This window comes from Lepidochelys kempii, chromosome 9 (genome assembly GCF_965140265.1).
Source record: "Lepidochelys kempii isolate rLepKem1 chromosome 9, rLepKem1.hap2, whole genome shotgun sequence".
Taxonomy (NCBI): Eukaryota; Metazoa; Chordata; order Testudines; family Cheloniidae; genus Lepidochelys; species Lepidochelys kempii.
The window spans coordinates 90,707,022-90,725,048 of record NC_133264.1 but is presented as its reverse complement, the minus strand read 5'-3'; the positions used below and the strand labels follow the sequence as shown (position 1 = coordinate 90,725,048).

Sequence of the window (18,027 nt, the reverse complement as noted above, 5' to 3'; positions counted from 1 at the left end):
CCAGCGCGAGTGCTGAGCACTAGGGGATGTGGGTACTCAGCTTTTTTAAAACCACGCTTTTAAAGTGTACAAGCCAGTTCCTCAGCTTATCTTGGTGTAGCTCAACTGAAGTCAGTTGCAAATGTACATGTACTTTTGGACAGCAGCTATTATTGTCAAATGAAATGCTCTTTATCTCAGCCTCTACTTGGATATTATCCTTGCTCTAAAATCTGGTAGCAGGACTAAAGTGATGAGGAGCTCTTTCGTTGTCTACCTTCTAGGAAGGATAAGACGTTTGACAGAGGATCAGCGAATGTGTTATTTAAACACTTGTATGGACGTGTATAAAAAGATTAAGGAAAGAAATGGAATATTAAAGCACTACAAGAAAACAGGGGGGAGACAGTGTCTGTTGTTGAGAATTCTGTCTGCATTTACTACCAGTTCTCTGTCTGATGCCACTGCATGAGGAGTAAATATCACTCAGCAGCCATAGTTATCTGACTAAATAATGAGAGTAACACTGTGGTAAATCAGGCCCAAAGTTGAGACCACCAAACTCACTTGTCATATTCCCATGAGGCTTAGCTACTTTCAAGTTGCCATGTCCCTGTTAGTTACTCATACCAAACTCATTCATTCGATTTTAAGCTCTTTGGAATAGGAGTTTTCTTTTCCAGTTCCTGACTTGTATAGCATGATGTGCTTCTTTCTACAGCACCATATAAATACTAAATAACCATTATAATAAAACATGCAGCAATTCTGGTGGAAAACCTATGGCTGTATTCTTAAGGGTATAATCTCAGATCAGATTGTGAACTCTTTGGGGTAGGGACCATCTTTCAGTTCTGTATTTCTACAGAGCCTAACACATGGGGGTCCTGGTCCATGAGTACCGCTATATAAATAAGTGGGTAAGGATTTGAGCACACACCTCCCAGTCCTGCAAGGCACTGATCACTCTGATCCCGATATAGCAAAGCACTTAAACATAAGCATGTGCTAACTTTAAGCACGAGTAGCCGCACTGATTTCAAGTAGACTAGTGCTCAGCACTTTGCGTGATCAAACCCTGCTCAAGATAATTACCCAGCCTCTTCTCCTAATGTCCAAAAGGTAGCCAATGAATCAACCAATACATTTTTTGCTCATTTTCCCACTTGTAAATAATAGACCTGATTTCCCAAGTGCAAAATGTTACCAGATTTGAATGGCAGCATACTACACCCTCTCTTACAGATGTAAATGGCAAACACCAGTTGAAAAGCAATTAAGAATCAGACCCAGTATATACACATAACTTGGAAACGGCAAACCTAATTATTTGTTAGGATTTACTATCTGCTAATGGTTGAAATGGCATGTCTAATTTAGTGTGTGGCTCTGTTCAGTCAAAGGATCTTTACTATATTAGAAGGTTTCAGAGTAGCAGCCGTGTTAGTCTGTATTCGCAAAAAGAAAAGGAGTACTTGTGGCACCTTAGAGACTAGCCAATTTATTTGAGCATAAGCTTTCGTGATGAAGTGAGCTGTAGCTCATGAAAGCTTATGCTCAGATAAATTGATTAGTCTCTAAGGTGCCACAAGTACGTGTTTTCTTTTTACTATATTAGAACCACCTCCTCTGCTGAGCGTTTTTATGTACGGACTGTTCTATTTTTGATACGCTAGATGTATACTTCGGAATCTTAATAGAATCCCTCTTAAATATTTACTGACTATACCCAGTATTTTATGACTAGCCAATTAATTACACATGCATGCTCCACTATTTTTAGTTAAAGTGCGGAATAGAATTTGGCTTTATCATGTCACTAAGGAGATAAAGCCAAGAGAAAAAAGAATCCGCCCCTCATACGCAACAAGTAATTATGAGGAAAACACTGCTGCTGGCTTCAGACTCGGACACTGGTACATGCAGGGTGCTTCTGCTTCCCCCCTATATTCACACTAAAAGCCACCTGCTTTCTGCTGTCTATCAGCTCATCAAATACAGTGAACAAGGCTCTGTTGGACTTGGCTTCCAGGTGGGTGTGATCAAGGGCATGGTACATCCACTGCTGTAAGATACACATCTGCTGCATTCCCCAAACCCTCCCCATTCAGCTTGTGCCTTTACTGCACATCCTCATAGATGTGGGAACCCAGCAGGATGGTCAACATGGGGGCTCCAATATTGCTAAGCCCAAGCCTTTAAAGACCATGAGTCAGGCTCTCCAAAATCATGAAATTGGCCTAAAAATAATAAATGTTAGGTTATTTCTATTTGCCTATTTGAAAGCTGAAATTCTTACTTACAAGACTCCAGGAGCTTTAAGAAAAAACAGTGAATATAACAATACTTGTAATAAAATCATGAGAGTCGGTAATTCTGGGGGTTCAGTCACTAAGGGCAGCTTCAGAGTACGAATCAGACTACTTGTGCCTCTTAATAACTTCTCCTGGCAAGTGCTCCAGTGTGTGTTTGCAATAGATTTGCAGGTGCAAACTGCTCTGACCAAAGGGAGGGTGGGCCTTTGGGAAATCTTGCCCTAAATGAGAAAGATACAGTAGAACCTGGAAATTATTAATCAAGGCACTTTCCACTGTGGCATGATCTGCAGACAAAAGTAAGAGTAACAAGTCTCCCTGGATTCTCACCACCCCAAGAACATGGGATACCGCAACAAACCTGTGGCCACCTACATTAGGACTTCATGGTTGTCCTTCAGCTGCTCACCATGGCGTTTCAAACTTCATGGCAATAGCACAGATGGAACTCAGATCCTCTGGTTTCCAAAGCACACACCCCTACCACGGGAACTAAAGGATAATCTCCATTAGCTGCTAGCACTATAGGGCTGATGACACACACTTGATCAATTCTGACTGCATCCAACAGAGGACAGTAATACCCATACTGTACACCCTAGCCAAAGGACTACAATATAAAATGCTAGTAAGTGACAAGATAACAAACAAGGCCAAAGGAACTCTTAAAAAACTCAAGACTTTACAAAGAAGAGCAACACACAGAACAATATTATGACCAACCGCCGCTGGGATCTGAAGTTATATTTTACCATTATCTAAAAATTAAAAGAAGTCCCTATTTGCCTTGCCAAAACCCCAGAGCCCTGATTACTATAATTGGCCTGGAAAACTTAATTGACCAAAAATAAGGAACTATGGTATTAAAATACACTGTGCCTATCTGATGTTTTAAAAAGAACTGTGATTATGACAAGCTCTGGGGACTCCAGTGTTGCAATTCATTAGCGATAAGGGATTAACATTCTTTCAAGGAAGGCAGCCTAGCCCACCTAGCCCTCAGAGGCAGGCAGTTGAAAGATTTTAGCCCAGTCCTTGTGCCTGAGCACCTTCAATTTTTGTCTTACAGTGAACATAATAGTAACATTTCTTAAATTTAGCCTTCAAGTACATGCCTAAGGCACGACCATCAATTAAGGCTTTCAGCATGGTCCACAAGCTTTCACACTTCATAATTTAGCAAGGCTATGTGATGCTTTGCAGGCAGTTCCAATTCTTCCCTGACAAATAAACTATGTACAGTATCTTTGTGATTCTTTCTGGATAAAGGGCCTGAATTATTTTATTCAGCTATCTAATACAATTAATTATGCCAAATTTAACAGATTTGCAAATTGCTTAAGAGAAACCAAAAAGTCACATATATGTTTCACAACACTGCCTGCTACTGTACATTACTTTTACAGTAGCTCATAACTCATGCCGATGTTGAAGAGTGGTTCAACTCCAAAAAGCAGCAGGGTAAAAACACTACTTTCTTACTCAGACGATCTGCTCCTTGTATGTATTCAGAGTCACCCGTGATCAGAGTAGCAAGTTTTTATTGGTGTTTCCTTCCTGTTTGTCCTGCAGAACCAAAGAAGCTAGAGTCCATCATCCACGGAATTGCTGACTATGGGTATGTCTGCACTAAAGCTAGCTTGGGAATGTCTACGTGACCTGCAGTCACACCTGTGATAGCAGCGTAAACCATGCCCAGAGCACAAACCATTCACTCATTTAGATTTAAGCAGCCAAAAAAGAACATCCATCCTAAGGTCTAGGATCCCTTGTCGTCTATTAACCATGCAATCCTTTTCCACCAGTGCAACACAAAACAGTGACAACCCTTCATAGGTGTCAACTCCGTGGGTGCTCTGGGGCTCAAGCACCCACTGGTCACAGCTGTTCAGGAGGGCCACCAATCAGCTGTTCGGCGGGACCGCCAATCAGCTATTTGGCAGCTGGTTGGAGGTGCCCGGGGAAGGACAGAGAGCATCAGGCAGTGGGCAGGCGGGGGCCTTGGGGGTGAGGGGGGATCGGGGGTGGGACGAGGTGGAGTGGGGGCGGGGCCTCAGGGCAGAGCAGCCATGGGGAAATATAGAAGTCAGCGCCTGTGCGACCCCTCCACAATTGACCACCAGCCTGCAAGCAGATATTCCAAAACAAGATCACCCTGCCTCAAGAGATTCACTCCCCAGCCCCTGGCCTCAGCCCTCCACAGATGCCTTCTCACAAAGAAAGCCAACATGTCGGACCAAGATAGGAAAGTGAATATCAAAGTCAAAAGGCCCCATCAAAGGAATCACACAGAAGACAATAAGGCTGCATGGATGTCACTGAAGGCCTAATTTGGCCTACAACATCTATACTGGTGATGATGTGTACCCAGCTTGAGTCTCAGAGCCCACCTTGAGCTTGTAGGATTGACAGTTTTCAGAGCACACGTTAAAGTGTGGTTTTGGGCAGACGAGTGACTCTTTAAAAATGACGCTGACTGTATGCGCCCCACCTATCTGCTACTCAGGGTTTTCGCGGTCACACCTGCTGGAAGAGTGCCACTGTGGCTAATAGCACCAGATGGGAAGTCAGAAGACCTAGATTCTATTCATAGATCTCTGTTGCACACTTAGCCACCAACGAGCCTGACACTAAGACTTAAAGGCATAGTAAATAAAATAAACAGTATGTTTCATCCCAAACAATTCAAGTGATATACATACAAACCCCTACTGAAATGGACCCACATCTGGGGTGTAACAGGGCTAGGGTTTAGCAGCTCACAGCAATACAACAGTGTAGGGGAGAAAGCGAAGAACAGGTGATACCATGCAGGGTAATCAAGGTAGATAGATACTAAGGCCCAGATTTTTAAAGCTATATAAGCATTGCTGCACTCAGCATTGCAAAGCCTAACTGATTTAGGAGCCAAATTCTCATTTTCAGGAGGGATTTAGGCTCCTAAGTACCTAAATCCCTTCTGAAAATGAGAATTTGGCTTCTAAATCAGTTAGGCAGAGCAACGCTGAACAGAGCAGCAACTAAATAGCTTTAAAAATCTGGGCCAGGACACTAAGAGTCCCTTGCAAAGAGTGACCTGGGATTCTGTACTCACAAGAGGTCAGACCCTTGGCTTTACCACTCTTCTGCACGATACAATCCCCAACAGTACAGTGCCCTAGATGTTGCTCAGCACTGATTCACAGCAAAGCATGCCACATACTGCCTCTCCTACACCACGTCCTGGAGCAGCTACGTAAAGCTTTGTCAACTCCCAGCCAAGCTGTACCAGGTTCAAACTTGCCAGATGAAAGCCTGAGGTCATGTGGTTGCAGATTCAAAAGGAACTGAAATCAGAGGGTCACACGGACAGCCTACAACACTCTCACTTCCTCCCTGGCTAGACTTACGTTTGTGCAGTGCAGTCATATTCATCCAAATGGCTGCATTTTCTGCTCTGTCTGGGCGGCCTTATTGATCAGGAGCTTTTACAAACCCTCGCTGGAGCTATACAGCATCTCCCCTGGAGATCAAGCCAAGTGCACCCAAATAGTGGTTTTGCTTGTTAATAAACGAGTCAGTATATCAGGCATGACTATATCACCAACGGACTGAGTCATGCCTCCCCCACCCATACCTTTTGGGGGGATGGGATAGCTTAGTGGTTTGAGCATTGGCCTGCTAAACCCAGGGTTGTCAGCTCAATCCTTGAGGGGGCCATTTAGGGATCTGGGAAAAAAACTGGGGATTGTTCGTGCTTTGAGCAGGGGGTTGGACTAGATGACCTCTGAGGTCCCTTCCAACCCTGATATTCTATGATACCATAGGCCAGCAATTCTCAAACTATGGGGCAGGCCTCCCAAAGGAGGCCCGGGAATATAGCAAGGGAGGTGCAAGCTGTGTGCTTTTTAAAAAAGCACTCTGGTTGTCAGCCCCAGGTGGCTGGGCTCATGCATACCCAGAAGGCGTGTGAACCCCCGCCTTTCGGGGAGGTGAGCTCCTGGCCCCACCCCTTCTACCTGAGGCCCCACCCCTACCCTTCCCACCCCCCTTGCCTGCCAGAACCCCAAGAGCCCCCCACTGCGGCTGAAGGAGTGCCAGCCAAACCGCCTGCCCTAGCTACGCTGGCCGGCCCAAGCACCAGCCGGCCTGCCCTGAGCACAGGTCTGACCCCGAGCAACGGTCTGACCCCGGGTCAGCCTTAGCTGCCCCTGGGCACCGGCTGGCCTGAGCCGCCCACTGGCCCGAGCTGCCCCAGGCCGCCCCGAACCCCAAGGTCCAGCCGCTGGCCCAAGCTGAGCCCCCCCACCTTTGGGGGAGCGGGGGAGTGAGGGCAGGGCCTCGGGACGGACCATGGGCGAGGCCATGGCTTGGGTTAGGAGAGGCTTAGCCTCCCTTGGCCTGTGACACCCACCGCCCATGAGGACAGCCGGAGTCCTGGCACCCGGGCTCTCCTTCCCCCTCAACCAATCCCTCATCTAGAGGTGGCGGGGCTCTGGCTGTCAGCCCCGGGTGACAGCAGCAGTGCAGAAGTAAGGGTGGCAGTGGGGTGCTAAGTCTGCTGTTTCAAGTAATATCGACAAATATCACTTTTCTCATGGCCACCCTTACTTCTGTGCTTCTGTTGGCACCATGCTGCCAAGGGCTTTCCATTGTGCCACTCAGCCCATGCACCAGGGAAGCTCCTTACATCTTCTCCATCCCATGCAAACCTGTGTGCAGGGACTGGACACCATCTGTCCCCTTGTGTTTAAAACCCGAGGCGGCACAGCTGAATGAAAGGCTTAAGGTGAACGTTTTTTACGTGATGTTAAATTTGCTCCGCTCGTGAACCCTCATCAGTCTTGCCAACTCTCACCATTTTATCATGAGTCCCGTGATATCTGGTTTTTCTTAATGCCTGCTCATGGAGGCATGTGATTTCATAAGAATCTCAGCTGTCATTTGAAAAACCCAAACCCAAATCTATGTTTCTAGCCATTATGGCTGCAGATAAAAGCATGAAATGTGAAACCCAAAGCCTAAAAAAATTAAAAAGGAAAATAAAAAGAACCTCAAATACATCATTTTATAAAACTCTGATTATTTCTAGGCCAGACTCATGATTTTGTGTGTCTTACTCATATTTTTGAATGTTTGAGGTTGCCAGTATTGAGATCTTCAAACCTGATTCCCCCCATATGTTGTTTGAATAGTACTCCTCTAGCTTTTATTCTCTTAAAGTATACAGATCCTACCATTAGAGCTGTTCTGTGCAGCTCTAATGTTACTGTGGGCCAACTACATATGTAGACTGGTGTTTCTGTTACAATCTTTGCTTTATAGCGGCTTTATAACTTCCGTCTTAACTGGCAAAGAACTGAAACTGGGTCCACAACATTCCAGTACAGATATCATTTTTCCCTCTCAGAAAGTCTGTTAAGCAGCTTTTTCTATGTAATGATGAACCTCTAATTTTGTTTTCACAGAGTTGCATGCTTTTAAAAAAAATACAGTATAACAATTCCGATTTTCTAGATCCAGCTGGTCTGCTTAGCTGCTTTGGACACAGTTTGTTGAGCCTGAGTTGTGTTTTAGGTTGTCTATGTGTATATTTAGCTATTTTGGTATGTATGAAAGATACTGCTGCCTTTGAAGAATGAATACATGCTCCTGTGACATAATTAAGTATTGGGATAGCTGGGATTACTTTCTGACTCAAATATTTATGATCACAAGCTAAAAAATGATGCCAGCATCCACTAACCCATCTCTATCAGTCCCAACTAATTACAGACCAAAACCAAATTATACACCAGAATAAAATATGTAAATACCATAACCCTGACCATAATCATATTTCCATTACAGGTGGCCAAACTGTTTATTCTATGCATTTAACCTTTGGGTTTGCAAGTTATCTGCAAACAGATTGTATTTTAACGAATTTGTTTTAATATTCAAAATTTTTCAGTAAATGGCTTTTACAAATACATTTGAGCATTGGATTATGTGAAGACAGCTCAAACTGAGTATTCAACTGATTACTTAATATTTGGAATTCGCTGGAAGCTTTGTGTCTGGTCACCTAAATCAAATCATATTGTTCACGTTCCTTGACAGGATGACTTAACTTTACACTTCTGCCAAGAGCCACTTGTATTTCTTGATTAAACAGATCTTTGTCCATGGGCCCCAAATTCAGTGGTCAGAAATATTTATATGAAGGAAGCACAGTGGTAAGAATGTTCACAGACAGCCAAAAATTAAGCAATGTAAAACAGGCTGAATTGAAAGCAGCGTTCTAGTTCAGTTTACTCACAAACAGGCCTTAAAAAAAAGAAAACTGGTATTGCTTTGCTATCTTAGCACTTTAAGGGCCAGATTCTGATCTCAGTTACATCAGAATCTGACCCTAGCTTGGAGATTTGAAAAGCCCTAACAAATTATTACAACAAAGTTGGTTTTATTGTCCTATTAACATTGGCCCTATTTAAATTCTTATGCTGATGTGATTATTTTCCATTCCCAGATATCTAAACGGACCCATTTACTGTTTGGTCACTGGTTCTTGGAAGTGTTACCCAATCATATTCATCCTTGTACCATCCATTCCACCAAATACAAGGCTCTCCTTCATTCCCACGAACAAATGCCTGAGGCACTACCCTTAATTAGTATTATCAACATTTCTTACATGCTTTTGCACTTAGATTTTAACTTTCAGCTGAACCATATGATCTCTCAAAACTTTTTCTTTTTCAGTAAATAAACTGAACTATGTTTTCCCTTCCTGTTTTTAGGGAGATTAAAGAGCAGCTGATTAACTCCAACCCAAAAAAATCCATAAAAGAGTATCTAGATAGAAATAATTCTCTCTCTATCATACATGGGTTTATTTTATATTACGAAGGGAAATTATGTAGCAGGCAGCAGCAATCTTCATTTTTGCAGGTGGAGATTTGTCCTCTGTAAAACCCATGCAACCCCACTGATTTCATAGGCCCTAAAAGTTTATTGGCTTCTGATTTGCCGATGGGAACTCTGAATTCTCTACTTTTGACTTCATAATCCTTGCCACAGCCACTGAGCTGCATTGTAACAAACAAGTGAGATTTAAACACTGCAGCAGATGGAAAGTTATGATAAAAATGTCAAATAAAAAATGCAGGATGGAAAGGCAAAAAATACTATTATATTATACTATTATAATACTATAATACAATACCATTAAATACTAGTATTTCAGCAGAACTGTCTGTACAGACAAGGTGTCCCAGGCTTTTCCATGAGGTATCCATGGATCTTTAAAACCTCAAAGGGGGACCAAAATGTGGAACCAGTTGTTTCTTATCCAACACTAACATACATTTGAGAATTATGTATCTTGGGCATCTTGAGGAATGATAAGTACTATCCACAGCCTCTTCCTAGTGGACAACCCCACACCTGATTCCCTCATTCGGATGGATCAACTGAATCAGAACCCACGTCTCCACCACCAGATCCTGATACAATAGATGCCTTCCCCCCCATGTCCATTTTCCCCTTCTTTTCCTGCCTTTGATCCTTCTTCCTTTTCCTCTTGTTTCTTCTATTTCTCGTTGCATGCGTATTCATAGACACATTTATTCCTTTTCTAGCTTGTTATTCTGTTGCGGCTTCCCTTCACTGTTCCCCGCTAACCAGAAGACTGCACACTGCTTGGAGTGGGAGAGTCTGCTGGTGGATGGACAGAGCAGGGTTACATATGCCCTCAAAGCTGAGTGAGTGCTGCAAAAGACGAGAAGCCTACACTAGTGGGATACAGCCTGAGCCCGAGTCCTCTATATGTGACCTTGGCCGGTGGCTAACTGCATTACCCCGCAAGGAGCAGGGATAGATGAAAGTGGCTTCCAGAGAGTAGCCCATCACATTACCCACTGCTGCAGGAGCTTGTTCCTGGTGGGAGTTGTGGGAGATCCAAGGTTAAGGAGCTTTCTCCACTGCTGCGGCCTCTCTCACCTGCCCTGTGCTCTCCTTCGACTGATCTTGTGTCCTGCATCCTCCTCCATTTCCCTTCTCCAGGTGGGAAACACGGATCTAAAGTCTCTCTATATTTTCTCCATTTCTCCTTTTCCGATCATTCTGAAAGAAGGCCTCGTGACTGAAAGACCGTTTGTTTTCTATAGTCCTTCCCCAAATCCACTTCTTTAGACCAGCTGACACCGATTCTCATCTTAAGTCAAACTGCATATTGCATAATTTGCCTAACATTGTATAGCACGTTCATGTGGTGCTTGGTGAATTATCCGTTGACATAACTAACTGATTGGTAGTTCTGCCCGAGTGTCCCAGCAATGAACTGTAGCAACGGGAAGAGTCAGATACTTGTCAGCCCTCCTGAAGAGCGTGGCTAAGTAATTCACTCATGCCAGCGCCCTACAGGGCACGGCTGTTTTTATGAATATTTTTCTGTGTCCTCTCCCCCAAATAAGGCACTCTACCTGATCCAGCAGTATACTAGTTATTTCTCATGTTAAAATATTCTCACTATATTTGCACTGTACCAGCAGTCTATGAAAAATATTTTTAGAGTGAAAATGACAAGAAGATTGAGAGACCAGGGTGGTGGAAATCAGCGTGAGGGCTGAGCCCACGAAAAGGTGAAAGTGCCACTGGAGGAAAAAGCACACAATTTCGCAGCTGCCACTATTCAGGCACAGGCACGAACCGTTATGCAGAGAGACAAAGCAAGCTATTACTGTAACAACCACTCCCACATCTTATACATTTCCCTGTTCTTTGCTATAGGGCAACAGTTATAGCAGGAAAGACATAGTAAATTAAAAAGGCATCAAACCTTGTAGACTTGTCCATATGTCCCATTTCCAACTACTTGCACCAGTTCAAATATCCCTGCTGGGTCCTGTAAAAAGTACAGTAAATACTGTTATTCATGGCAAAGCGGTTACACGCCCACTTTTCAAAGGGAGCACTATTTTCACGAACAGAATGCAAAAAGTCTCGTAACGATTTATATTACAAATAGAGAGAATAATAAAACAACTAAATAGTAATATAATCATCATTAATAGTAAAATATGATGAACTTCTATTACAATTTTCAGCCACGCCTCTAAAAACACTATATAAATATTAGCCAATGAAAGCTTAAATACACCAATATCATAGATAAATACAGATGGGTAAACTGAAGTGCATAGAAGTTACATGACTTGCCCATGGTCACATGACAATTTAGTAGCAGAGGCAGGAACAGAATCCAGAAGTCCCAAGTCTCAGTTCTAATCACTGAGCCTATCTAGAGGATGAATTTGGACATCTCTCTTCTGTTATGAAATATTTAGGTTACTAGTCTACAGAAAGAACGAACCACAAAATATTACAAAATAATACAAAATATTAACCGCGTCCTATAACTAATTGGGTTTGATTTAGATCTATCCTTACCAAAACAATCATAATATCAAGTCTACATCTAAAATGCACACTGTCTCATTTCTCAAAGGTGGACTGGAAGACACAGAGAATAAAGAGCTTTTTGTCTCGGCATCATGGGTTTGAATCCAGACTTGATTGCTGTTAACTGTGACCAATTTCCATGTAACAGATGATCAAGGGCCTATGTGAAATAAACTAGTACAATTCCTACTCGTTTAGCATCCACTCCATTAAAACCCAGCCTTGTCCACAAGGATGAAGTTGAGATCTATCTTGTATCATTTCTCAAGTAGCAAGAGTACTATGCAGAAGAGTATGGACATGTAAACATCTACTCCTGCAACTCAGCATGTTAAGAACTCTATTATTTCAGTTAAAACTCACTTGAAAGATTTATATAAAACCATTAAGAACTCAAGAGACCAGTTTCTTGGTAGCTGGCTGAGCAATTTATCACTCTAGCACATTTCTTTGGAGGATATCATTGAGAAGTTTATATGAAATATTATTAATTCTGTGAATCCGTTTCTCACCATCTGTTTTAGCTATCTATCATGTAGGTTGATATCTTTGGGTACCACTAAGGGATGTGCTATAGAATCACATCATTCACTCAGAAGTCCAGTTTCTGTGACGCTGGCTGGAAAAGCCCGTTATTTATCACAGAAAAAAATGTTTTTCTGGTTGAAGATTATTTGTTGAGGAAAAAAAATTTTTTTTTTTTTTGCACGGAAACTGTCCACCTAGGGATTGATCCAGCACACTTTGCTTGGGAAAATCCCCTCTGAAATAAACAACAGTTTTCGACATAAATGAAACAGTACTAGGCTTTTTGTCAGCAGAGTGTCCTGATCGGCATGCAACAGATTTCATCACGAGAACAATGTAACATAGACTTCTACAATTGCGTTACTGCGCAGTTATTCCAAAGCCAAATAGCTCTGGCAGTGGCAAAGCACAAGTCCCCCTTACAGCCATGAAAATCTATTTTTATCTTGCTAGGATTCTCTGTGTTCCCAGCCAGTAAATCTGAACGCACTCATCTTCAGTCCTTTGTGGTTAGATGGTTTTCAATCATGTCCTTCCCATATCTCCAACTGTCTGTAGATTTGTTTTATTTAACTAACAAGATGGAACCAGCTCAGAGTGATTTTTCACTTATCCACACGCTCAGGTGAAAGCCACAAACAGAAGAGAAATTACACATAAGAAGCTAAGGCACAGTTTGAGTTTATTCTTCCTTGATTTCGGTATCGATTCTGCAAATTCTTACGCATGCCAAAATAAATGGAACTATTCGTGTGCAAAAAGTTAAGAAAGCACATAAAAGGATTTGCAGGAGCAGAGTCCTTGTGTGGTGCTTCATTTCCATTGGTCTGTGCTCTTTCTTTCATAGAATCATAGAATCACAGAATATCAGGGTTGGAAGGGACCTCAGGAGGTCATCTAGTCCAACCCCCTGCTCAAAGCAGGACCAATCCCCAAATCATCCCAGCCAGGGCTTTGTCAAGCCTGACCTTAAAAACTTCTAAGGAAGGAGATTCCACCACCTCCCTAGGCAACGCATTCCAGTGTTTCACCACCCTCCTAGTGAAAAAGTTTTTCCTAATATCCAACCTAAACCTCCCCCACTGAAACTTGAGACCATTACTCCTTGTCCTGTCCTCTTCTACCACTGAGAACAGTCTAGAGCTATCCTCTTTGGAACCCCCTTTCAGGTAGTTGAAAGCAGCTATCAATCCCCCCCCTCATTCTTCTCTTCTGCAGACTAAACAATCCCAGTTCCCTCAGCCTCTCCTCATAAGTCATGTGTTCCAGTCCCATAATCATTTTTGTTGCCCTCCGCTGGACTCTTTCCAATTTTTCCACATCCTTCTTGTAGTGTGGAGCCCAAAACTGGACACAGTACTCCAGATGAGGCCTCACCAATGTCGAATAGAGGGGAACGATCACGTCCCTCGATCTGCTGGCAATGCCCCTACATATACATCCCAAAATGACATTGGCCTTCTTGGCAACAAGGGCACACTGTTGACTCATATCCAGCTTCTCGTCCACTGTAACCGTTAGGTCCTTTTCTGCAGAACTGCTGCCGAGCCATTCGGTCCCTAGTCTGTAGCGGTGCATGGGATTCTTCTGTCCTAAGTGCAGGACTCTGCATTTGTCCTTGTTGAACTTCATCAGATTTCTTTTTGCCCAATCCTCCAATTTGTCTAGGGCCCTCTGTATCCTATCCCTACCCTCCAGCGTATCTACCTCTTTGCTGAGGGTGCAATCCACACCATCCTCCTGATCATTTATGAAGATATTGAACAAAACCGGCCCCAGGACCGACCCTTGGGGCACTCCACTCGATACCGTCTGCCAACTAGACATGGAGCCATTGATCACTACCCGTTGAGCCCGACAATCTAGCCAACTTTCTATCCACCTTATAGTCCATTCATCCAGCCCATACTTCTTTAACTTGCTGACAAGAATACTGTGGGAGACCGTGTCAAAAGCTTTGCTAGAGTCAAGGAATAACACGTCCATCGTTTTCCCCTCATCCACAGAACCAGTTATCTTGTCATAGAAGGCAATTAGATTAGTCAGGCATGACTTGCCCTTGGTGAATCCATGCTGACTGTTCCTGATCACTTTCCTCTCTTCTAAGTGCTTCAGAATTGATTCCTTAAGGACCTGTTCCATGATTTTTCCAGGGACTGAGGTGAGGCTGACTGGCCTGTAGTTCCCAGGATCCTCCTTCTTCCCTTTTTTAAAGATGGGCACTACATTAGCCTTTTTCCAGTCGTCCGGGACTTCCCCTGATCGCCATGAGTTTTCAAAGATAATGGCCAATGGCTCTGCAATCACATCCGCCAACTCCTTTAGCACTCTCGGATGCAGCGCATCCGGCCCCATGGACTTGTGCTCGTCCAGCTTTTCTAAATAGTCCCGAACCACTTCTTTCTCCACAGAGGGCTGGTCACCTCCTCCCCAGGCTGTGCTGCCCAGTGCAGTAGTCTGGGAGCTGACCTTATTCATGAAGACAGAGGCAAAAAAAGCACTGAGTACATTAGCTTTTTCCACATCCTCTATCACTAGGTTGCCTTTCAATTATGTTAGAGTCAGTAATAAGCCTATTGCTGCTGATAGATCTAAAACATAATTTTAGGTGGACACTATAAAACCCTCATTGGCTGGCGTCAGGATCCCAAAAAGCAGAGTCAGGACTAAGGGTCCAAAGCAGGGGCTAACCTGAGGCTCGGAACAGTGGAGGAGTTCACAGCCAGGTTCCAGGCCAGGGTCAATACCTAGGGTCAGAGTCAGATTTCAGTGTCCAGACAGAAGGCGAAAATCAAATTAAGCCAAGGTCAAAGTCAGGAGCAAGGAATGGGACTGGCAGCTATAGGCAGTCCACACTGTTGCCTGGACACTTCCTGGAACACGCCTTGGGTTTATATAGGACAGGGAGCCAATCAGGAGCCATGAAGTTGGTGCCTGGCAGACCCCTTGAGGCAGGGCTTCCCATGGTCCATGCTCACGGTGGGTCATGGGCAGCTGAGCAGCAAGCTAGTTACAGCAGCGGCTGACTGGCAGCATGGAGATGCCAACTGCCTGGCAGCTCTGCAGGCCTGGGTTCTAGACTCGTGGGGCCTTACAGCTGGGCTGCATAAGCGCCACCCCAGTGCTGAGCTGTGGCTGCTCGGTAGGCCAATCAAATGTTCAGAGACCCTCCCTGGAATTCTTCCGCCATTAGAGCTCCTTTGCGGAATATGCATTATAGCAGCGTTTCTCAAATGTGTACTGTTCTTGTCTGGTTGGACATGAGCATTGCATCCTCAGCTGGCACTGAGGATGTGAGAAAGTCCTCACATTGGGCCAATCTCTTCATTATCTCAGAGATAGGAATCATCTTTGATGTAGTGCTTCCTCTCAGCAAACATTTTAAAACTCCATGGCCCGTATAACCCTTCACCACCTACCCATTGCCAAGTTGCTACATTTCCTTTGACCAATGCCAAAATTCTGACCCAAACATTCATCACTTTGAGGTTAATTACTGCAATGCCCTGTACCATATGCCGGTCTTCTTGCTTTCCTTTATCATCTGCAGACTGTTCAAAAGGCAACAGCAAGACTGCTGACCTGGATGCCACCTGGGCAACATATTATCCCCTTACAGGATGGCATGCCAAATGCTGCATGCAACAGGATACCAAATGAAATACACTTTTCATTGATTCTGCAGCCAGGCAAGAGAAAAGAATTTGCAGCTCTGATTTTTCTGTCCCTCTTTACAGAACAAAAAAATCAAAAGGCATTTTAGCCCTCTGGTTGCCCTTATGAAATGAGCAACCCTGGAAGGTCGGTAACATAAATATACACCGTTAGATCACCAGGGCAGCACGAGGTAATAACCTGGTTTGGAAGCCAAATAGCACCAGAACTGCACCCAGATGCTCCCTGAACTTTTGGAATGTATTGGCCAGACCACCCCTTCCCATGGGAGGAGGGCGCCCGGGAGGACATCTCTGTGAGAATCCTCTCATCCCATCCCACTGGAGGGAGTGGGGCTAACTCCCAGGGAACTAATGCCATCTGCCCGGAGGCCATGTGCCTCGACACTGGTTCTACCCTCAATTGGCTGACTCCCTCAAAACACTGCGATAGCAGAGTTCCACACTACCTGGATAACTTTGGCCATGGCTGGTCCAGGGAGAGGGCTTTGCAAAATAGGTCCTATGACCCCTGATCAAATTTGTTTTCCCCTCCACTCATAATTTCCATGGGGCTGGAAATTTGCTGGCCTCGGCCTGCCTCCACTCTTGCCTCCAGCATGCAGCCTCTGCTGGGATCTGGGGAGTGGGGGACCATGCTGTGGAGATAGCTGAATACTGTCCCATATGTGGATCAAAGGGGCACTTTGGGACTCTTTTAGTGTTTCCTTATTGAGGTCTAGACCTGCAGTAATCAGGATCTCTGGGGTAAAACCCTGTGAGAGATTTGCTGGCTTTGACACTGAAAGCCAGCAAGCTGCTTTACAAAGCTAGCCTCCTCCCTGCTCACACAGGATTCTTATTTCTTTAACAAGATAAGACACATCCACTGAACTTCATCACTTTGTTTTACTTGTCCGAGCGTCGCTACGTTTCAGGTTAAATTCTGGCTTTCCTGGCTTTTCCTGGTCAGGGTCCTGTGCCATCACTGCAATCTCCATGACAGTGCAGGCCTTTTATTTTTCCTGGGTCTTGTGTTTGGAACCCCCGCCATAGGATTTCTGTGCAGGGTTTTCCAAACCCTCTTTTTAAGTCATTTTTAGAAAATATCTTGCGTTGGTTTCCCTGTTTGAGGCTGAAAGCATTTCGCCACAGTTTTTTCCCCTCCCTGGATCGGAAGAGTGCATTAGAAGAATAGCTGTGGCTGGACTGGCATGATATTTCCACTCATCTTTTTAAAAACCTAAGCTAGCCACCTAAGTTGCAACCATGTTAACTGTTTGTGGGCATGAAATACGACCAGGGTTGTGTTTTCTGGAGACAGAGCTGGTTTACATTAAAACCCTGGAAGTTGCAAGAGCAGGCACAAAGCTAGTATTTATAATCAGCCATATTCATATCGGCTTTGTTGGCCTTGCAAAAATATGACACACACACTCTTCATCAGAGGAGCCCCATTTACCACACCCACCCTCTCCCCACACCTTTGCGGGATTAAAGTAATGCTTATTGAAGTCAAGGGGAGTTAGTTACTGGGGAAGGGGAATGGGACAGTGATGAGATAGGAATAAAATAAAATACCATCTCTGGACTCTAAAATCCTGCTTATTTTACGCCTGTGAGTTAACTTGACTACAGTTATTGCAGGAGTAAGTTGAGGAGCATTCAGTCCTACATGGTGTGTATGTGAGTACTTGGGGCTAAATTCTCTGCTGGTGGAAATGGGCATAGCTTCATTGACTTCAATAGCGTTTCACCCATTTGCACCATCAGAAGGTGGGCCCCTTTGTGTGCACTTTAGAGATATTTACACAGACGGGGTGAAATCCTGTTTGCCTTACTCATGCAAGAAGTCCAGCCCCCCTAAAGGTCAGTCATGCAAGGAAGACTGGGCCCACAATTTGCACAGCCCAGGACATCTTTACATAGCTTTAAGCAGCTTGCAGGCAACCTAAACAGTGAGACCGGCCTTTAAAAGGTCAGGTATCAGCTATTTTGTCCTTAAAGATGCACCACACAGACTCCACCTAGCCGCTTCTTTTGCAATTGTCAGCAGTGACTTGTACTCATCACGGGAAAAAGTATCACCCAACTAAAACTAAAACTCCGTAAGGCTGGAAATCCTTTGC

The 18,027-nt window shown here is 44.2% G+C and overlaps 1 protein-coding gene across 2 annotated transcripts in view; it reads right to left on the bottom strand.

Annotated features, from left to right (window-relative positions):
* NRK (Nik related kinase) overlaps positions 1-18,027 on the bottom strand; it is a 121,782-nt gene that overhangs the window by 101,925 nt on the left and 1,830 nt on the right. For both annotated transcript variants that reach the window (XM_073358334.1, XM_073358335.1), the window contains one exon: positions 11,095-11,160. In XM_073358334.1, coding sequence (XP_073214435.1) covers positions 11,095-11,160 — 66 coding nt within the window. The remainder of the gene's footprint in view (positions 1-11,094; positions 11,161-18,027) is intronic.